A 24,383-nucleotide genomic window follows, 5' to 3' on the forward strand; every position below is an offset into this window, starting at 1 on the left:
TTTCAGCTGCCCCGGTGAAATGAGGTCGTACTGAAATTTTTACGATGTTAATTAAGGCTAAAATTAGTCATTTATTATGGGTTTTGATCTGAATAATTGAATAAAATAGGTCCCAGAATCATATCTGCACCAGTTTTTGAGAAATGTAGGGTGAAACCGAAAATTGAAGTAAAAAATCCTGTTTTTTATGTTTGACGTACAATAACTTTGTTTAATGGGTAATAAACACGTAAAACCTTTAAATAAAACATGTAAATAATTTAATCCTGAACAAAATGGTGTAAGTTGAATAAAACAAAGAAAAGTTAGAGAAATTCAAATTTTGATGAGAAACATTAGATTAGACCAAAGTCTTATTATACGTACTATTTTGTAATAAATGTTCAAAAATAAGCCCGCCATTATCAAAACATTTATTGGCATGCTTCTGCACTGCTTTTATTGCTCTTTTTAGTTCTTCAGGCCTTTCCTTAAGTCGCTAGCCACATCGGATTGCGGACAATTAATTCCTCACGAGAATGTATTTTTGTGTGTTCAAAATATTTTTCATCCATCCCCCAGACGCAAAAGTCTAAAGATGTTAGATGAAGCGGTGCTGGTGGCCAGGAATGTGGATCTACACGAACGATACATTTTTCAGGAAAACAACCGAGAGTGATAACATTAGTTATGTTCTGTTATTAGCCACCAATGGCACCAATCGGTTACCGCTAACGTAAAGAGATGTTAAGTTATACCGTAAAATATGTTTTATTGGCATTTGAACGCAAGAAGGTTTATTTTTGAAAATGTTGGAAGCTAAATAGTTAAAAACGACTTCGTGCTAATGATACATTTTTTTAATTTTTCAATTAACTCTGCAGCATCTTATTGTAGCTTTTGCCCCGAGTAAGGGAAATGCAATCGTTTGATTTTTGTTAGATAAATTGTGCGTGTCTTTATATAAAACTAGCTGCTCGTCGCAGCTTCATCCGTGTTATATGGTTACTTGCGTTTCCCGTAGCGTTCAATCGTTTTATTTTGTGTTTATTACTCAAGTAACAGGAAGCAGGTGCAGTCAGTCATACATACAGTAACAGTGGCAGTGGCTGTGTTGATTGAGCCACAAACCCCGTATACCTTCGCACCTCTTAAAAAATTGGAATTAAAAAAATCCGAAAATGGTTTTTAAATATTTATCCGAAGAGTATTTGAAAGCTCAAATTTACTGAATATCTCGTTTACTGTAGTCGGGATTACGAAAATTTACAATCATTGTTCAAAAGATTTGTTAACTTTCATCATCCCCTTTCAAGGTTGAATTTCAAAAATCTAGAAATTGGTTTATTGACATGAAGATTATACTTATCAAAAATTATCTTCATTCGTTACCGAGTAATTTAAAATTAACAGGGTTTAAAAAAAATTAAAAAATCAATTTTAACCCTTGAAACTTGGAATGAAACTCAAGAAATCTAGAAATTGGCTTTAGATGTTCATAATCGATTAGTTTAAACCCAGCGCACACAGTGATAGACACTCAAAGTTCACAATTAATTAAAGTGTGTGCTTCAACCGGCAAATCTCCACTGCTAATTTTTTCGAGATGTATGCAAAAACCTCAGTTATGGCAAGAAACGGGTAAAAATTTGCTTGCGAAAGATCGGGTAGTTTTTTGTTTATCCTGAACAAATGAAAACCCTCTTCCTCTTTATATAATAATATAGATTGTCAGATAAATTATTTCATATCCACAGGAGTGAGAGATTCTGCCGGGTAATAATGTGAAACGTAATCTGTGTAAACACGTAATGTGTAAACTGTTGTGAAACGTAATCACTAAAATCTGCTTTTGGATGCTAATTAATCGATTTAATGTCGATACGAAAACACCTACTGATAAACATCTACTGATAAAGTAAAAAATGAACTAATGAAAAATATATAAAGGTTTCTACAAACACTCTCCGTATAAGTAAAATAAAAATATAGAATAAACATTGTTATACAACAACATAAAATTTGATATTTTTTTAATATTCAAATCGTTTCACTAGAGTAATATTTGAAAAACCTAATGTAAAATAACGGTCTCATTAAAATTCTTACAACTGTGGATTGTTTCTGATGCACAGCTAACAAATACATAAACGCACAACTTAATTTAAAATATTTATAATTTTATTTAAATACAATAGTTTTTCGCTTAATTCAATGATTCTAACTAAAGCGCGCACGCATATCGTATGTAATTCACACGGGTGTGGCGATACTAGCGGCGACTGTCGACACTAATTTAACTAATGTAATTTCACAACTTATATAGAAACGTACAACAAAACTTAAGCATAAGTATATAATTTCGCTAAAACGGTCGAAAGACTGGTGTAGCCGCGAAGTTTAAAGCACCAGGTACCGAGTTGGAGACTAAGCCGGACCGAGTTACTTTTTTACACTTTAAAAATTATTATTATTATTATTATTCAATTACATCATTCTACCGTTCATCTGTGACGTCACAACATAACAGTAGTTTAGAGCATTTTTTAGGGTGGGGGTGCGATTTTGCAAACATATTTTTATTTTTAAATCGTTAACAAATGCGCCTAAGAAAAATACGACCTTAATTAGGCGAAATCTAGAGATACTGAGGGTGACCTTGCTCTACAGCCTCACCACCTTGACCGTTAACTTGAAAATTAAATGGGGCATCAATGCCCAAAAGATAGAAGTAATCTGACCAACTTTGGTCAAAATCGGTCCAGTAGTTCTAAAGGTGATTTAGAGGCCAACGCCGAACACACGCGCATACAAACATTAACATCCGGAAAATTTTCATCCAGTCTTTTGGATTACTTATGTGTTAGAAGGTAGATATAGTGAATTCGGAGTTTACAGACGGCAACTGCAGGAAAACACTGATTGTAGTATACTACACGAGGTATAATAAAATAATAAATACAATTTTTTAATTCTACGCTATGTCTTTTCAACTGAGTACCTATAATATATGGATACCATATGGGTGGAAATATTGGTATCGATTACCACCCGTATCAGACGAATAGCAGCAGAATAATAACAATGTATTTTATTACGAGTGGAAAGGGAAATTATATTATTTTAGAATGATGAAACTAAGATTTTCAATGGAATAAGTTTCAGGAAAGTGGTAAAGATGTTAGAGAAAACTTTTACGAAGGATTTTATATCGACACCGCGGGTTTGTGAATGTTACAAACAATTTCCCGAAGACGTTGAAGACGAAATAATTTTGAATGTCCTAACGGATCAACAACCGATGAAACAAAAGGAATTGTGATCCATATATGTCAAATCACTGTTAGAATAGTTATTAAAGAAATGGAAATCAAATAAATTTGATATTTTGGTATGAAATGAGTAGCAGCAAAATTTGTCTTTATTGAATTTTCAACAAAAGCAACATCGCAAAATATCATAAAATCATTACACAATACGGCCCTGTATAGGTTAGGTTAGACCGGGTTGGTCTAGAAATTTTCTCATCACAAATCAGCTGATTTTGAAATAGAGAGTTCTAAGGTTCAAATCCTAATAAAGTTAGTTACTTTTATACGGATTTGAATACTAAGTCGTGGATACCGGTTTTCTTTGTTGGTTGGGTTTCAATTAACCACACATCTCAGGAACGGTCCAGCTAAGACTGTACAAGACTACAATTCATTTACATTCATACATATCATCCTCTGAAGTAATACCTTACGGTGATTCCTGATCCTAAACAGAAAAAGTCTGATATGGACATCACATGACTTCCTTGTACGCCTATTACATTACATACACATATTTTTTGCTGCACTTCATTTAGACTTATTTCATTTGAAAGTGAGATACGATCCTCCAATTCTTTAATAATGTGGACAGTTACACAACTGCACTGAGGTGGACACCAAATTGCATGAAACTTTTTGTGTTGTTCGTGCAAGCATTTTATATTAGTTTATATATTAATTTTGTTTCACGTCGCTCAAGTAGTTATGTAGACTAAGTGAGAACGTATCAGATCCGTAATCATGCACACAACGGTTCGAATCTGACTTCATATATATATATATAATTTTTTTTTTAACTTAAATATATTGATTTATTAATAACACTAGTCAACAAAATTTAATTTTTCGTTTATTAAATGAGAGTGAATGGCTGATTGTTATAGTATTTTTAATATTGATTACGTATATGTTAATAGATTTTTTAACAGGCTCAGTTTTTTGTAATTAAATTTCTTTTAAAACAAGAAATGTTTGGTGAACGTAATATGACAATACTGTTACGTTTCCCTCTTGTTGTCGGTTGCTTAAACCTAGAGGTGGCTAGGGTGCCCACGGCTAACTATGGCCACCAGACTAACACACTAGTCTACGACACAAGCTCCCCCTTCGAGCACTTTACGTAGCGTCTTCTAACCAGTCTGCACTCATACCTGACCCTAGGCGGTCGCGTCCATATCCAACATATCATACATGACTGATCAGCTCCCCAATTGGTGTTACTAAGGACTCGCAGCATATCTAAAAGTTTGGAAAATTTTGTTTTTAATTCTTTGATGTGCTTAACCCAAGTAAGGCGGCTATTAAAAAATAAACCTAAAAATTTGACATCAGCAGAGATAGCAATAAGTTCTCCGTTGAGAAAGACTTTCGGAATAGCAGGGTCTTGAAACAGAAACAAGATTACACATTGTGTTTTTTCAGGTAAAAACGCGAAGCCGGTAGCCCTAGACCAAGCTTCAAGGCGAGATATAGTGTTCTGCAGTAGTCTATCTGCTGTGGCTGTTGAACGGGACGTAATATATATTGTAAAATCATCAACAAATGACGAATATGAAACAGGTGGCTGCATGGCTGCACACATTTACTGATACTGTTGATGACTATAGAAAAAAAGGTGGTATTTAAAACACTTCCTTGCAGTACTCCATTCTCTAAGATGACGCTACCCGATAGAGAATCTCCAACACGAACACGGAAAGTTCGGTCATTTAAGAAACCTCTGATAAAAGCAAGCATGTTGCCCTTGACTTCCATTCTTTGAAGGTGTACAGAATAGAACGTCACCACACCGCGTCAAACGCCTTTCTGATATCAAAGAAGATAGCTACGGGGCGCTGGTGTAGTAGGAAAGCGTTTTGAATGGCTGTTTCCAAATGACACTAGATGTTCAATAGAAGATCGTCCTTGTCGGAAACCACACTGTTCTGGAGATAAACACGATATAAACTGGACTAAAGTTTATTTCTTTATACACACATCGTGTACTACGAATGACGGATCTAAATATAATCGTGACGAGAGACATCATTTCTAACTGCAAGTATACATTTTTATAGGACTGTACATAATACCAATCAGAGCATTAGTCGTAGGTTAAGGAATCGTTATTTACAAGGTTAAGTCATTAAGCATTTTTATAAGTCTAATCAACTCAAGTGGAAAGGATTGAACAATCAACAACATAAATATATTTCCTGGGCGCCCGTATTGTTTGCAAGTCGAAAAATGAAATAAAAATAATAATTACATGAAAAAATAATGTTTGTCAGCACGTGATGTCAGAAGCTCGTAGATACGCAGAGGCTTTTAACTTATAACTTATTTTTTAATTTTTTTTAATGATTTTTTTAAAATTAACAACTTAAAACCACCTCTTTTTCCGAAATCGGTTAAAAATGGCGATCATTAAAATTCTTTATTCATTAATAGTTCCGGTATATCGAATTATATTTTATTATATAAAATATTAAGTCTGTTATTGAGAACAAAATGGCATCTCATTTGAACATATCGGTTGATAAAGAGTTGAGATGAAATAGTGTGCAAAAAATTATACAGTCTGACAATTTAGTCCGTATTTTCTTTATGAAGAAATACGAGTTTGATTTTAAATAAATTTTTCTCCGATATCGTAACTTGTGTATTATGAAAAATTTACTCGATTAAATTCTTGAGTAAAGGATAAGGACGATGATACGATGTATTTTTCAGATGATGAGCCTTCTTGGAGACAATCTTTTTTTTTTAACCGTTCGAGTAAGTTTTTACTGCTAAAATAAAGCTGACAACACAGATGTAGGACTTTACCGTCACGCAGTTTTTTCAGATACACGGCTTGCACACATAACTTAATTAAAAATATTTCTCATTTCATTTAAATATACTTTTTGTTTCTTTAATTCAATGATTCTAACTAAAGCGCGCACGCATACCGTATTTCAGTGACGTGGGTATGGTGTAGCGGTTCTAGCGGCCACTTTAAATAAATGTTTACACTTTAAATATTATTCATTTATTTAACTGTACCGCTCACCTGTGACATCACAACATAGCAGACGACTACAGCAGTAGTTCGGCCGCTAAGTAGGATGTGGGATGTGTATGGGTGGGTGGCTGGGTTAAGACTCCACTTTGATGGGGAAAAAATTTGTGGATCCAACGAGATGCTAATAGAAAAACTGCAACGAAAAAGACCCGCTATACTGCCTTCTACAACGTTTCAAAATTATTACTATTTTTTGGAGTGGGAGTGCAATTTAGCAATTTCTACAAAAGAGTTTTTTTATATAAGTGTTCACAATAATATTTTTTTAAAAACTTGCAACAAAAATCACCCATTTTACTGCCTTCTATAATCGTTCAAAATTAAAACAATTTTTGTGGGCGGGGGTGAAATTTAGCAAAAATATATTTTTTACAAAAGTTCTTTACTTTATTAATATTCACAAAATAATAAAACAAAAAACTTTTATTATGCAAAATCTGGAATCGATTTCGTTTTTCCCCCTATAACCCCTATAAAGTCAAATATGAAGATACACCTGCAGATAAACAAGGTTAAAATAATATTAAAAAAGTATTGCTTTCACCCGCCTCGTTTAGAGAGTAAAAAACTATAGAGAAATAAGTAAAACAGATTTGAAAGATGTAGTAAATCGGTTAAAGTTAAAAGATAATTACTAAGGAACATAATACAATTCCGTTCAAAGTGAACGTGTATTTTGCTTTGGATGATCTGATTTTAATGTTACTTATTAAATCAGATTTATTTTTAAATAAAGTGTGCTGTGTAAGAGAGTATAAGACAGATAAAAAACTGGGGGTATAAAATCATATTAACTTAAGAGACAGTTGATAACTTAAAATAAATAAATTAGTTGAGTAAGAAACGATAACCGTAAAAAACACAAAAAGTTGAAAAAAACTTTTTTTATTTTAAAAATAAAAACAATATTCCCTCGGTAATACTAACTGCGAATGCGAAAAATTTTTAAATTAGACTAGTCTATAAACTCTCTTCTTCCAATTTTATTATACGTATTGTAAATAAATTTATTATTTAACAACGACCGCAATTAACAGGCATCTCTTTCTTAATCTACTAATAATTAATTAAAAGTGCGAAGGCAGGCCGTATATTCACTTGCAGGCTATTCTATTACACGCAACAAGATACATAGAGTAAAATTACGACATAAAAGAACACATTAATAAATAACTAAAAACGTAAAACTTTTTATAATCGGAGGTTAATAATTATTTATAAATCAAACGTGAACTTTATTTATGCAATTAACATTATTACAGTTGGTATACATTAACTCTAAATAATTAACTTTTAACATCATTTTGCGTATAAGTTAATGATGAATTAAATAGGATGATGAAGTGCATCGAACGAGTACTGCAATAGAACTTTAGAAAATGCTAAGAACAAGGGAAGAATAAAAAAATTAAGAGAAGATAATAAATATAAAGAGGAAGAAAATGTTAAAACCAAAGAAAGAATAAAAAGATTAAGAGTGGATGATGAATATAAAGAGAGAAAATTTGAAACTTAGAGAACGTGTACACAAACTAAGATTAGAAGAAATATATCAAACCAAAAGAGTGGTTAAATGATCGGCAACAAAAAACAAATAAACGAAATGATGATCAACTCGGACATAGGGAGAATATTGTCCAGCAATATTAGAGGCGTAATAATGAACTAAAAGATAAGAATTTTTTTTGCAGTTTATTAAAGATCGGGCATGAATGCCTTGCTGTTTATGCTCTTCTTGTGAGGGTCTATTTTTCAGTCACTGTAGTTAACTTTAATGTAGAAAAAATTAAACAGAAATTCCAGAATAATTTAAAAAATTAAAGTAGAAAATCCAAAAATAATACGATTCTAAATTATAATTTTCAATTAATATTAAATAATCAGATGTTTCACCAAATCTATTACATATACGCATATGTAATAATGCCCATTAAATTGCATATATACATTTTTAAGAGTACATCTAGCCCTGAGGTAGACATTCCCCACGTCCGGAACACAACATCTACGTTCCACGTCCAGGGCGGCAACAGCTGTACTCAAGTACATTACATATAGCTGGCTAACGGGGTTCCGAGTGTTGTTTCTCGGATATGCTTTTTTCGGCCGATTTTCATCTATAGGCCGAATTACAGGACTGGACTTTGCGGCCACCTGCAGATACGAAATTCTTAACGATTATGGAAATAGATTAATACCGCCTTTAGAGCTGGCGATGTGGCGGCCACGGTCAAAGTTATTTGCAGGTGTAACGGAGACCTTTCGTCGTCCACATGCCCCCCGCGATGGCAAGCAAGTAGTTAAGGTGCCCATGTTCGGAGCATGGGAGCCCTGAAAGCTTCGGTGTGTAAGGGCCTGGAGTCAGTGCAGAGACTGCGCATCCGCTCTCTGCCAGGACATATGCCGGTTCCACCGGAGTACCGGAACGGACCTCCAGGGTTGGTAACCCTGGAGTGGGGGTGTACCCCGGCGGCTAGCCTTACTACAGAAGGTATTAATTGTTCATGGAAACTGAACAAATAAACGTGGCAGAGTGTTCACGTAAACACCCTCGTCTAGAACCGGCCGTTTCGCCTGAGGCGAAACGCCGAAAGAGTGCGGAAACTAAAAGCATTGAGATTGAGGCTAGAAAAAGCTTGCAGAAAGCTTTTTTCAAGAGCAGCATTCTCAAACCAAAATACTTAGTTGTTACAAAAGAAGATGGTAATTTCTCGAAGGTGAGTCCATTCCTCATCGCTCGAGAAATAACAAAATGTGCTGGAGGCCCTGTTAAGGAAATTAGGAAAACTTTCACAGGACTTCATGTAGAGACTGTAAATGATATACAGTCACAGAAGATCCTAGGTCTTAAAAAAATTGGAGAGCTAGCTGTACATGTTGATCCCCACGGCACGCTCAACACCTCAAGGAGTGTTGTGGTCTGTCGGGATCTTCTTAACTGCACGGAGCGCAGGAGATTGTAGAAGAATTAGCGCCGCAAGAAGTATTAGAATGTCGGAGGTTGAACATGAGAAGGAATGGCGAAGTCCTACCTTCAGCATCCCGTGTTCTTACATTTAACCGGCCTAGTTTGCCGGAGAAGATAAGAGCGGGCATACATCGGTTGGATGTGCGGGCATTTGTCCCGCAACCAATGCGATGCTTTAAATGCCAACGCTTTGGATACACCGCTGTTAGGTGTGAGAGGCCGCAAATATGCGTGTGCGGTGATGAGGTTCATGAAGGAGAGCCGTGTAAGGAGCCTCCTACCTGTATAAACTGCAGAGGACAGCATTCCTGTAGATCCAGGAACTGTCCTGTTTACAAAGACGAAGTAACTGTGCAGGAAGTAAAAACCCTGCAAAAAGTCAGCTACTTTGAAGCAAAAAAGATCGTAAACGCCCACAGACCTAGAGCAACAACAACCTATGCTCAGGCTGCGGCTGCTGTTCCTGCTCCTGCTCCAGTTGCTGTTGATGAGAGTGCAATCATCAACAAACTCGCACCTACCTTGGCTGGCTTAATTGAGAGGATAATTGAAAACAAAATGAAGCCTCTCAGCACTAAAGAACCTGTTAAGCCAAGAATAATTGTACAGCCACCTGAAGACATATCTCCAAAACTGAAAGTCGCTCCAGTACAGAAGAAAACGGACACTAAACCTGAAATTCAAGTCCGTCTTAGTGAGATTTTAGTTGAAGATAAGAAAGTGACAGCTACAGAGTCTGTTATGGAGGCTCCCAAGCCTCCTGTAACTGAAGTGGCCTCTAAGCCTCAGAGGCCACAAAAAATTTCACAGGGGGGACGAGTGTCCCCCCCCCCCTTCCACGGGCGGTGACCGGTGCGACCCCCGTGTCGAGGAGCGGCCAGGTTGCCGCCTCTCAATCGGCGCCTGAAACCGGCGCCGATCCATGCCCGTCGTCGTCGGCGGCTTCGGTGGTCTCTGATTCGGAGGCCGGAAGCTACGCCGGCGACGACGTTCTCCGCGAACTTGATGCCGTTCGCATAATGGAGAAGAAGAGAAAAAAAGGATGGCCGAAAGGCAAACCCAGACAATAATTTAATTAAAAATTAGCGAGTCGATTGTACAATGGAACATCAATGGATGTTTTTCAAACATCCATGAGCTCCAACGCTTGGTACATGATGTAGACCCGATTTGTATATGTCTGCAAGAAACACATTTCCGCCGAAATGAAAATTTAAATTAAAAGGATTCGATATATTTCGGCGAGATCAACCGCCAAATGTAAGAGTTACGGAGTAGCTATATTAACATCGACTAGAGCTACCACCGAAGCGGTTGTTCTAAACACTAACCTACAAGCGGTCGCCGTTAGAATGAAGCATCCGCTTCAGGTCACTGTCTGCAGAATATACTTGCCGATTTTTGATTGGAATAAGGATGACATAGCAAGACTAATTTCCGAGCTTCCCCCACCTGTTTTACTGGTGGGTGACTAACGCTCATAATTCTCTTTGGGGATCGGATCGAGTAGATCCCCGTGGAAGAGAACTGGAAGGGTTCCTGATGAATTCAGAACTTATTATTTTAAACGACGGATCAGGAACCTTTTTCAATGCCAGAGACAGATCGACGTCCTGTATAGATCTTGCACTTATAAGCGGATCGATAGCACCGAGGTACAGCTTCCATGTCATAGACGATCTGCATGGAAGCGATCAATTCCCGGTGCAAATTGTAACTGATGTTACAAGAAATACATATCCATCTAAAAGATGGTTATTTGATAAGGCAGATTGGACGAGCTTCACAGCTAGAACGATACTCGCAGAAACAACTGGAGTTATCGGAGACGATGTCGACGCCATAACAAATGCAATAATTGAGTCGGCATCGAGATATATTCCCAAAACATCTGGGAAACTTACCAAGAAACCCGTTCCATGGTGGAACGATGAAATAAGTGAAGCTATAAAAAGAAAGAAAAGGGCGTATAACGCCTTTAAGAAGCGTCCTAGTATAGAAAATCTTGTAGCCTTTAAGAAATACAGGGCGTATGCAAAACGTCTTATGATAGACTCGAAAAAACGATCCTGGCAGCAATACGTGTCATCCATCGACAAAACTACTACTGCATCAGATGTTTGGAGGAAAGTGAAGGCGATTTGTGGGCGTAATGATTTTGCTCCCATAACTAGCCTTCAAGATGAAGATGAAATAAAAGACACTCCATATGAAATTGCAGAGCTGTTATCCAATCACTTCGAAAAGGCCAGCAGAACGGCCAACTACGAGGAAGGTTTTCGAACCAAAAAAGAAGAACTCGAAGGTCTACTAAATTTTAGAACTGAGTATAATTACTCATATAATGTACCATTTAAAATGGAAGAATTCGCGAAAGCGTTGGAAAAAGCTGGTAACACAGCTGCTGGTCCGGATGAAATCCATTATAATATGATCAGGCAGCTGAATACCACTGCAAAACACAGATTATTAGAACTTTATAATCAAATATGGCGGGATGGAACGTACCCGCAGCAGTGGAAAGCTCATGTTGTTCCAGTACCAAAGAAAAATAAAAATTTAACAGACCCCAATAGCTATCGTCCATTCTTTGACGTATGCTATGGGAAAAATACTGGAAAAAATGATTAATAATCGACTCGTCTGGGTTTTGGAAAAAGAAAACCTGATATCACCGTATCAAGCAGGTTTTCTTTCCGCTAGAAAGTCGCATTTAAAAAAGTTAGACGTAGTTCATAATAGCGGAATAAGATATGCAACAGGCGGTTTCCGCACAAGTCCGGCGGCTAGTCTGATGTCTGAAGCCGGAATAATGCCACTACATTATAGAAGAGAGATCCTCTTGTTAAGATATGCAGCAAATGTATGGGCTTTCCCTCCTCATATAAATAATAAATTGTTTACGAATCATCCCATGGCTGCATTATACGAACGTCGTGCTACCTATTCCGGACCAGCCGGAATTAGGTACCACGAATTAAGAAATAAATATGAAATTGCCATTCCAGATACATTGGCAATTTCTACTAGAGAAATACCGCCATGGCTCTTGCCAGCGGTAAATACAAGTTTGGATCTCTCTGAAGAAGAAATAAAAAAGAAACCAGCAGTGATCATCCAGCAGGAATTTTTGGCAACCGTCAGTAGCTACGAAGAACATATTAGAATTTATACTAACGGCTCTAAAACCGAACATGGTGTTGGATGCTCAATATATGTAAATGAAGAAGCCCACTTTTGGAAACTGCCAGATGTGGCCAGTGTCTACACGGCAGAACTAACTGCAATTCAGCAGGCTCTTCGCTACACTGAACACTATTGCGAAGAGAGACTGCTAATATGTTCCGATTCATTAAGTGCACTTGTCGCAATTCGGAACAAGAACATTAAGGATGTCCTAATTGCAAACATCCTGTCCATTTTATACGTACTAAAACAACGAGGACAGCGATGCGTATTTGTATGGACTCCGGGGCATGCTGGTATTACAGGTAATGAAATCGCAGACGAAGCTGCCAGAAAGGCAACAGTCTGCGATGATTTGGATGCATTTCCTGTAAGAGTGGCAGATGTTAAAAACCGTCTAACAAACATAGTAAGAAATAAGTGGAACGCTGAATGGAGGAGTTTAAATACAAAATTAAACTCAGTAAAAACTTCTCCTTATAAATGGAAAAGCGACTTTAAGTTGACTCGCCGTGAACAAGTAGCGGTGACCAGACTTAGAATCGGTCACACGCGATTAACAAATTTATATTTGTTAACCGGCGAAGTGAGACCAATGTGCGGTGTTTGTAATAAAACACTGACAATCAAGCATCTAATAGAAGAGTGTACCATATATGAGGACCTCAGAAAGAGGTTCCGTCTTACAAATAATATTAGAGCTGATCTGGATAATGGAAATGAAGAAAATATAGTTGCATTTTTACACGCCAGTGGACTTCTTAAAAGTCTATAAAATGAAAGTTTAAAGCTGTGGTAAAAGATACTCTAAGCGGTAGTTTATATATATATATATAAAGAAAGAAAGAAATGGTATTGATAAGTTTAATTTTAATTTTAATTTCATGGTCTTTTGAGAACCTTATCTCAAATTTTAATATCGGGGCCCTTTACATCCCGTAAGTGTTTGTGATTGTCCTTGTCTTTTATGTCTTAATGGTTATTGTGCAGTTTGTGTTTTTAAATAAAATGTAAGGGCCCTTTACACCCTTACATATGACGATCCTGATGGAGATAATAATTTCTTTTAAAGAATGTGACGAGGGCTAATGACCTTAGCAGTCGATACCCGTAAAAATTCAGAAAAAAAAAACAAAAAAAACAAAAGAGTACATAAAATTTTATTTCACTATAACTTCTGATTTTTTTCATATTTTTTTTATTGTTATTATTGAATAATTATAAATTGTAAATTTATTTTTACAACTACGGGTTAATAATTATTAATAAATCAATATATTTAATTTTTTTTAAAAATGTTAAAAAATAAATTAAAAAAAATTTTTTTTTAATAAAAAAGGAGATGAAGTCTGATTCGAATCGATATTATTCCCCTAATAGAACCAAATATTTCATTAATTAAAATTTAATTTAGTTACAACTCTTGAACCGGTGAAAATAAGTACCACTATGATATATCGTTGAAAATTTCCCAATGAGGGCTTATTACTGCAGTTAAGAAAAGTCCAAAATCAATTTTTTTTTATTTTGGATTTTTTTGGACACTGAAATTTTTTGAAAACTGAAATTTTTCGCAACCACAATACTTCCTTTACTTAGAACAAGGAAATAAAAAAAGCAGAGATGATACATAAGGGCATATCACCCTTCACAATTCAGAATTAGCATTTTATTAAAAGAGAAATGCATCTTAAAAAATATCTCAAAAGAGAATTTATTGAATTTTAAATAATTTTAATTTATTTTAAATAAAATTTCAGCAAATAAGGACGAAAATATATCTATCTATGCCAGCAAATTAACCTACGCATCTATGTAGAGCAGCAGCTAGTACTTACTTTTATAACTAGTGAGATCACACAAGAAATTAAGCACAAAGTCCTACATTTAACTTTTTATGTTTTTTTTAAATTTATTCTATTAAATCATCATGATAATTAATTTTTATGTTTTTGAAAAATCATCTTAAAGTAAACGTTTTACCTTACAAACAACAATTAGAATATTTTTATGTTTGAAAAAACAGAATATCAATGATCAGGTTTGAGCATTACCAAAGGTTTTAAAAGGTACCAAAACACGCTTTTTCTAAAAAATGCATTTTTCAAATGTTGATCAATAATAGATATATCCCTTATGGAATGAGTAGGTAGTGAGCTCAAGAAAGAACGCTATATTGAATATTTCAATTTTTGCAATTTCTTTATTGTTGTTGGCGTTTTATCAACAACTTGCACATTTTCATAGTAGATCCGGATTAACGGGCAATCAGAAATTAAAAATACTTCGAATTTATATAGCCTTGGGTCTTACGCGAGGAAAATCGCATTTTCAAATGCGGTTTTCAACGGATCTTCACGTTTTCAAAACCTACGGAACCAAAAAAGGGATGGAACTTTTCCGGATGTTAATGTTCGTACGTAAGTGTGTGTGTGTGTGTGTGTGTGTGTGTGTGTGTGTGTGTGTGTGTGTGTGTGTGTGTGTGTGTGTGTGTGTGTGTGTGTGTGTGTGTGTGTGTGTGTGTGTGTGTGTTCGGTGTTGGCCTCTAAATCACCTTATACATCCAGAACTACTGGATCGATTTTGACTAAACTCGGTCAGATTACTTCTATATAGGGGGCATTGGCGCCATTAAATTTTCAAATTAAAAGGTCAAAGGGCTGAGGCTGTAGAACAAAGTCATCCATCCACATTATCTCGAAATTGCGTCTAATTAAGGTCATACTTTTCTTAGACACATTTGTTAACGATTTAAAAATAACAATATTTGAAAAGAAAATTTTGTAATATCGCACCCTCACCCCAAAACAATGCTCTAAACTAAGCGGGTATACTGTGTCAATAGTTCCTCTATCACCACAAGGAGCGCTAGTATCGCAGTCCGCCGTCTTGGAATTTCCCTTTTTCCATGTAGAGAATTCCCTTTTACCTCGTCCTCTTGGACCGCGAAACCTGAAATTCCACTGTGTCGCCAACCAAATTATTTCTTTACACTTCAAATATTATTTATTTTATTTTATTTAGTTAATATTTCAGCCGTTGTAGTCGTCTGCTATGTTGTGACGTCACAGGCGGTAGAATTAAATAAATGAATAAAGTATTTAAAGGTAAAATACCAACTCGGTCTGGCTGGATCTGGAAGACTCGATCGCCCAGTCGGCTCGGTACCTGGTGCGTTAATCCTTGCAACTACATCAGTCTGTCGACTGTACAAACAAAATTTGTTGTATTAAAATTGTAAAACTACATTAATTTAGTTAGGGCTGACCGTCGCCGCTAGTACCGGCACACCCTTGCGAATGAAATACGGTACATCAATAACTTCTTCAACTTCATTTGGATCGAAATCATCAACTTCACTTAAATTACTTTTAAAAAGCTTTTCGCAAATATGACATATTGAAGCATTTTTTAATGATAAATAAAAATAAAAATTTTTATTTACATTTATGACAGTGAATTAAGTCTTCGAGATTATTCATCTATATAAGAGATGATACTTAAGTAAATAATATTATTAGCTCCATTAGTTTTTATTACATTACCTTTTTCATCTTGAATTAAAATATTAATTTCTCTAATTTGTTTTAAAGATTTTTTAAAAGGAATATAATGAATATTTTGGGGAGTTTCACTTATTTTAGATAAGAAACATTAGGATAAAATGAATATAAAATTTCAGTTTCTTCATGCTTATGCGGATCAAAAGAATTTATTATATTAGATTCAACAACATTACAAGGAATTTCAATAACATTAAATGGTCATAATTTAGGATTATATTTACCAAAATATGTTTGATTTTTTTCATCATTTAATATACTCCATCTTCTAAACAATCATTTTTTAAAGTAGTTGCATATTTATCATTATCATGAAAACCTGATAATTTATATAATGCAAGACAAAAACCAAAAAATACTGGAGATTTTATTGTAACTGTATTATCTTTACTTTTTAATTCAAATTCTTCAGATTTTCCTTTTTCATAATTTTCAAATTTTTTTCTAATACGGGTTTGTAAATCCAAAAGATAATAATAACCTTTTTAACATCTGAATTTTCTGAAAAAGTATAATAATAATCTTTATCAATATTTTGAGTGAAATTATCGCTATAAAAACCAATTAATCCGATCTTATAATTAAAATTTTCGTCTAAATGAATCGGATTTTCTAGTGTAAATTTTAAGTTTGATTTACCTCCAATTTAAATAATTTCATTTTGTGTTTTAATAATTTTATCTTATTTAAATGGGAGAAAAATTTTAAATAAAAACATTTCATAGAGATAATAAAAAAAAAAATTGATTCCATATCCTTTAGAGCTTTATTTATAGGTTCATCAGAATGTGAAAAAACTACTTTATTAGAAAATTTTATTTATAATGATTGAATACCTTGTAAAAATTTATATATTTTTAGTAAATCATTAGAACAAAACGCTTATCGAGATATGGTAAGAAGATTTAAAAATGTTGAAAAATGTTTAAATGCAGAAGTTTCTTTCTTTTATTCTAATTGTGATGATTTAATTTCAGTTTACGATTGTAATTCTGAATCATCAGTTGTTCTTGATGACTGTTTATTAGATGATCGATCGATTATTGAAGATTATTTTGTAAGAGGGAGAAATAACGTAAATTTTATTTGTATTTTTAAACAGAATAAACATAATACTGAAAAAATATATGATTATCTTGTAGGTTCAGATATGTCTTTTGAAAAATTTTATGAATAACAAGAAAATTGAGTAGCGGGAAATATTTACGTCAAATTGAACATAAAATTAACGTCGGCGAAACGTAATTACGTTAACTTAAACGTACTTAGGTTTATATTATGTTTATCTTACGTTAACATTATGTTTATATATTTTTTCTTATTCAAAAAAAAGAAATAAGTGTTGAAGAAGCAATTTAACTTGATCATATTGAAAAAAAGTTGAAAAATAAATTTAAACATCAAATAAAAAAAGAAAAATATTTAGGATAAATTAGAGAAAAAGAATTTAAACCGATAACAAAAGCTGTTGGCGAAGCAAAATCAGAAATTAGAGAAATTTCAAATTTAAATCAAAATATAAAAAGTTTGGTTCCAATAAAAAATATTAATAATGATTTCAATGATTTTAACCCTAATATTATGAGTACTCCTGGTTTTTCAAAAATTAAAAAAATTGAAGAAAATATTATGTCTCCGATGATTGAAAAAGGGAGTTTTTTTTTCTGAACATGTACCTGAAACAATAGAAATTTTAAATAAAACAATAATTACTTTAGATAATATAGCCGCAAAATTTTTACCAACAGCTGAAGATGATAAATTTGGAATCTATTATAATAAACATAAAAGTTATACGATTGGTATTAAACTTATAAAATTTAATGGAAAATGTCATAATAATTGATAATATTAGATATGAGGGAACTCCAGGATTATGGAGATTATAAACGTATGACGGTGCCCCTAATCCAAGTTTATATATTGATAATGATTATAGACAATATGTTAAGAATTTAATTCAAACCGATTCAATTTATCAAAAAAATGATTCGATTTTAAAAAGCCTAAATCAAGTTAAGGAGATAAATATGTAAATTTATTCGGGCGTATTTGGAGAATGATTAATGAAGATAAATTTTATATTAAAAATTTAGATGATAGTACAGAAGAATCTGGCTTATTTAAATATACAGATAATCTAATTGAATAATTTAAATCGGTTACTTTCAAGATTAAATTATATTTATGCTCAAGAACAAACTGCAAATAATAATTTTCATAATGAAAAATTAAGTATTTTACGTTTTTTTCATGAGCAATTACAAAAATTAATAGATACTCCAGGAGGAATTAAATACATTTAATTAGAATTACAATAGCTTTTCCATCAAAAATTTTAAATGATAAAGAGGGGTCAGGATTATTAAATTCTATTATAAATAATATTCCCTTTGCTTTACATGCTCCCGAATATAATTATTTAGGACCTGGAACACCACTTGAAAAAAAATATAGAAAATGATGTAAAACCTACAAATAAATTAGATGAAGCTGCAAAAGAACATGATATTTTTTATAGTAAGTTTTACGATGTGACAAATAGACATATTGCTGATAAAATCTTGAAAAATAAAGCTTGGGAAAGAGTTTTATCAAAGGACGCCGATTTGAATGAAAAAGTATGGCCATATTTAACTACTAATGGAACGAAAATAAAAAGAAAATTAGGAATGGGATTAAACATAAATAATAAATTTTTATATATTTTTTCTAAATAAATGAGTTCTTATAAAGTTAAATTTACTTCTGGTCAAGAAGATAAAATTAAATCTAAATTTAAAAAGAAATCTGGTGTAACAATTCAGTTTTCTTTAAATCAGATAAAAAATGGTGCTGATGATATTATTTTATTAACAGACAGACAATTTAAAAGATTTGAAAAATGTAAAAAAGAAAATGTTAGTTGTAGATTAAATTTTAAATATAATCAATTAAAAGATATGAAAATCGGTAAATAATATCTTTGATGAAAGTGAATTTATACCTGTTGTTGATAAAGCTACTTCTTATGTTAAAAAAGGGACTATTGCTGTTAAAGATAAAGTACTTCCTGTTAGAAATATTTTAAATTGGCTTGATGATCGATTAAAAGATGTAAAAGGCTCTGGATTAGATCCTAAAACTTTAATGTTTATTAGAGAAAATATTGGAAAAAATTTCAAAATAAAACTTTTAATACTTGGAGAAATTGAAAAAAATTTGTTCAAATATTAATTATTTTAGAGGAGTTTTTATGAAAGATTTACTTCCAAAAACTTATAATGATACTGAATGCGGTATTTTAAATTTAGGAAATTTTCGTTCAACTGGAACTCATTGGGTTTGTTATTATAAAAATAATGATATTAATTATTATTCTGATTCATATGAAAATAGTAATCCTCCTAAAGAATCAATTGATTATTTAGGAAAAGTAATATTTTTTATAATTATGATTCAATACAAACTTTGTGGTCATTTATGTGTTTATGTTTTGAAAAAAATCAACGAAAATTTTTCATATGGTAAAATTTTATCTTTATTAAAGGTAAAAATGTCTGGACATAATATTTTAAATGTTTTCGGTGATCAAATTAAAAACTATATTAATCAAGAAACCTTAGATTGAAAAATACACGAGTTAAATAATGAATTCCAACATGAAGTAATTCCATTTTTAAATAAAATCAAAGCTGAAATTGGTAAAGAACTTCGTAAAAATTTTAATTTCTCTAAAAATTATATATAAGTGTTAAAAATAAAAGAATTGTTAGTGTTGCACAAAGATCTGATAAAAACTATTGTGTAATTAAAGCGCAATTAGATGGGGTAACTAAATTATTTTCAAATTTAGAAAAAAGAGTAAAGAGTCTTGAGAAAAATAAAAATTCACTTAGTAGAAGTCAAAGTACGAGTTCTATTCCTGAAGACCTAAAAGAGACTTTATTAAAACAAATAGTTAAGATAAATAAATTATAAAAGTTAAAAAAATGTATTATGTAAATGGTATTAATACATTTTGTTAAACGTAAAAGAAAAACTAATTCAAATGAAGTTAAATACATTAAAACATCAAATGATAAAAATAGAATTACAGCAGAATGTAGTGATTGTAATAAAAATAAATCTCAGTTTGTAAAAAAAAACTTATTAAAACTTTTTTTCTATATTAAATGGATTAAATGGTCCACCACTTCACATAATAATTTCAATAATGGTTCCAATAATTTCAGATTTCAAAATCAAATTTTAAAGTATTCAACTTGAAACAATAGTTATTTTTGAATTAAATGGTAAATCTATTTCATTAACATTTGATCAATGGAATGAATTTTATAACAACCTATCAAAATGAATGATGAAATTCATAAGAGATTTAAGTATCAATATCAAAACATTTAAATTTTTTTCTTAATAAATGAATTCAGTTTACTCTGAACACGTATGTAGAAGATATTGTTAGAGCCGAATATAAAAATTTTGCTCCGGTATCTACTTTAAATTTTAATTCCCCAAATAAAAGAATTGATTTAAATATTGATTTTGAGATTCATTTTGTTCAACAAAATTCAAATATTTTATTTTAGAAAAATTAATTAAAAATGATGGAAGCGCTTGTGCAGATAATTCGAATATTAGATTAATCGATAACTTTATACCATATTTGTTAAATTCTATTGAAGTTAAGAAGCATAGTAAAATAATTGAAAATAATTATTATTGTGGTATTTTAAGTACTGTTAAAGACACTATAGCATATTCACAAGCTGAAGTTGTTTCTTTAATATGATTTGAATCAACATTTGGAGCTGGAAAATGTTGCTGTTGTGGACCTAATCACATTTGGGATCAGGTTTTTTTGAAGATATTATATATGGGTATATTAACATATACCCATATATAAAGGAGGATTAACAATATTTTTTATTAGATCAGAAGATAATGACGCAATTTTAAGATGGAAAACTAAAAACGCTGATGAAACTTTTCAAAATGATTTACCTGTTGAGGGAAAAATTTTAATTGAAGAATTTATAATTTGAGTGCCTATTTTGGAGTTTAAAACTACAAGTAAAATTCGACCTTCGGTTGAATGTATCCTTGTTTTTATCTTGTTTTCACTTTAAAAATCTTCTTTCAATATAGTACTTAAGTAATTATATTGTTTTACTCGTTCGATTTTTCATTTTTTTGTATAGACAATCTAATTATCGTTTCCTATCCTTATTTTTTCTTCTTTTAATCCATATTCCGGTAAAAAGTCTTCTAATTTTGAAACGATCTGCTGAATATCCTTTGTTTCATTTCTTTAAAAAATACATCTACGACACCTACACAATTTTTTCTCTTTTCTTTTACATTGATTTTTTCATCTGCTTCTACTAGAGCTACATTACTGGAGGATACTGCATTCGGAATTGTTAACCGAGCTTCGGTGATCGATATTTTATCGTTACTTTCTAGAAAGTTCCTTTTAATTTACAGAATTGCACTCTGAATTGTTTTTATCTGTTATTGAAGATCGCCGTAAGAGATAATGTTTAATATATTTGATGTCAAGCTGCTTTTTTTGTTTGGGAGGAAATTCACAGTCTAAGACTTACTAATTGTAAACACCAAAATATTTCCCGACTTATGCTATAATAAAGATGCCTTTACCTTACAGGTAGTAACATAAAGAGAATGGACAAATTCACGTAAACATTTTTTTAATTAATATTACTTTAATATTACTCTTTTAATAATATTACTTGTATTCCTATTAAATAAATTACATTAATTTAAGGAGAAGAAATTAATAAAAATTCATTTTTTTTTGTTTTATTTCAGGTAAAGGATTAACACAATTGGACCTATCACAGAATCTGCTTAATTCAGTACCGTCGACAGCATTCAGGAATCTACATCACCTGTTGATACTGAATTTAAATCATAACAAAATTATTGCACTGCATACGAAAGCTTTTGAAGGGCTTGACACGTTAGAAATTCTAACACTATATGAGAATAAAATCACTTCTATTGATCCGGAGGCGTTCAAGGGATTAGAAAAGTAAGATTTTTTTTCATTTATAATATACATTTTATATCGCTTATATATTGATGACATAGGCCTTGAAGGGCCAATTTGATTTTATCTTCTATTCCTAAATGTAACTTGCAATCTGTCACGTATACAAGCTCGGTTATTCAAAACAAAAATTTATCTCCGAATTTATTTTCAAAATAAGTGATCGTTCTTTTTTTTACAAACAAGATTATTTAGGAGCAAGTATGACTTTATGTGGAACTCTATGGACAATTCCACCTTCAACTCTATGCAAAAATGAAATCAAAACACATTCTGTCAGGCTTAAAACTTTTATTCGATTATTTTCCTACTACATGAAGTTTTTTTTTTATATTTAATTTAATAAGATATTTTTTTTGTACGTATAACTCTATGCCTAATACATTTATGTTGAGCTAATGTTCTTTAAAAATAATTTATATACTAGATCTCAACGAAAAAGATCAGGAAGATACAAAATACTATTTAAAAATAAGTTGTTCATCACGTGTTTTGTACGTTTCTGAACTCATCCAGTAGAATTCGTCGTAGGATAAAAACAATATGTCTCGTATTAAAATGGGATCCCTATAGAAAAAATGGAATCGACCGATTAACCTACATCGTTATTCGATTTATTTTCAATCGAAAACAGATGGAACTTTGACCGTATTTGACCGATCCGCCGAAAGAGTTTGACGCATCTAAAAATATAAGTTCATCCAACCACTCTAAGAGTTTTTTAATGATGAATTCTTTTCACTTGGATTGTTTGAATTTCATACATAGTCGGATTAAATGTGTTCTCACACTAACACCGCTTCAATACCTTTTTTAACTTAAAAAAGATTGAGGCTATATATTGGAAATGCACTCAGGAAAAAAATGCTTTTTTACTCGGGTAATTTAGGTTGCTCGTCATCCTGTGCATTTTAAATGGATTCGGAGCGACCTGAAGTTAAATAAAGGATAACTATTGGTTCAGTATTGGAAATACACGAACTTTCATGCAATCTGAACTAAGCAGAGGTGACAAAATCGGTGTAAGCTCCAAGTAGATGCCTTTATATTACAATAATTTAAATCTAATTTTTTCTTCCCGCATTTATGAGTTACATTGCTAAATGAAAATCTAAAGTGTACACAGTTCTAAAGACATACTACAATACAAAAACTTTACATGTCCAAGCAGCCGAATGTTTTCCAAATAAAAGAATATATTACTCTGAAATTTCTTTTGGCGGACCGGTCAAGTATGGCCAAAATCCCGGGTGTTTACGATTGAAAATAAATCGAGTAACGATTTATATATATATACCTATGTATAAAATTTTGAGGCTCAAAAATCTCCAAACTATTACGTCAGTTTCATTGAAATTTAGATATGCATTTTAAAATTTGATGAAAATTGGTCGAGTCGTTCTTGAACGATCAGTGTCAGCTGATCTCGGTCGGACCACCTCTGAAGTGAATATTTTTAGAGTTGTTACTTTGGGACTGTTACTGCACATAAGATTATATTTTTATTCGGTATTCTTAAATACAATCATTCATAAATATACTTATTTATTTAATAAAATGAATTTGAAGGTAAGAAAGGTGTCGAAAATCACTATTTTAAAGATTTTGGAAGTAGCGTCGCCGCCTCTCTGTCAAGTTGTCATAGGTGCCAGAGGAGGCGCTAGCGACGACCCTCGATCTCTGAATTAATTACAACAATTCTTTTGAATTAATTAATTACAATTATGCGTCTGAGATGATTGTTTTATCACAGATTTCAGATTTTATGATTTATGTAAGTAAATCAACGGCAAACTCTAACATCCCCGGACCAAACTACATCCAGAAGCGAGTTGAACCTGTGCCGAGTGTGTTTTATTGGGCTCTGCATTTCTCCATGTTTTTGAATGGTTTATTGGATTTTTCTTACTGAACTATAAGACGGATATTATGATTGGTTTATCGAAAGTGTTTTTTATAACCTATTGGTTTTTGGTTAACGGGCTGATTTTTTTATATCGATTTTATTGATATTACTTTTGGTAATAAGGGCTATAGCGCCTGTTGCTAGGCCTGTCTGCTTGCGCGGGTGGATTAGTTTTATACGAGTTTGGAGGACAACGGTGGTTGTTATCTATTGCTAACATCGTTTGGGTTTGAAATTTATAATCGGCATTTAAATAACATAGCGTTATCTTATATTATCTGGTGAGAAAATACAATTAATTATTAATTTTATTTTCCATATTTTGGTGGTATTGATAGCGTTATCCGAGTGATAGCTTCGGTTAGTAAG

The 24,383-nt window shown here is 32.4% G+C and overlaps 1 protein-coding gene across 1 annotated transcript in view; it reads left to right on the forward strand.

Moving 5' to 3' along the window:
- LOC142324184 (uncharacterized) overlaps window positions 1-24,383 on the forward strand; it is a 315,884-nt gene that overhangs the window by 111,072 nt on the left and 180,429 nt on the right. The window contains exon 3 of the mRNA XM_075364931.1: window positions 21,868-22,090. Within this exon, the coding sequence (XP_075221046.1) occupies window positions 21,868-22,090 (223 nt within the window). The remainder of the gene's footprint in view (window positions 1-21,867; window positions 22,091-24,383) is intronic.

Source organism: Lycorma delicatula, chromosome 4, assembly GCF_047948215.1.
Source record: "Lycorma delicatula isolate Av1 chromosome 4, ASM4794821v1, whole genome shotgun sequence".
In the NCBI taxonomy this organism is placed as follows: domain Eukaryota; kingdom Metazoa; phylum Arthropoda; class Insecta; order Hemiptera; family Fulgoridae; genus Lycorma; species Lycorma delicatula.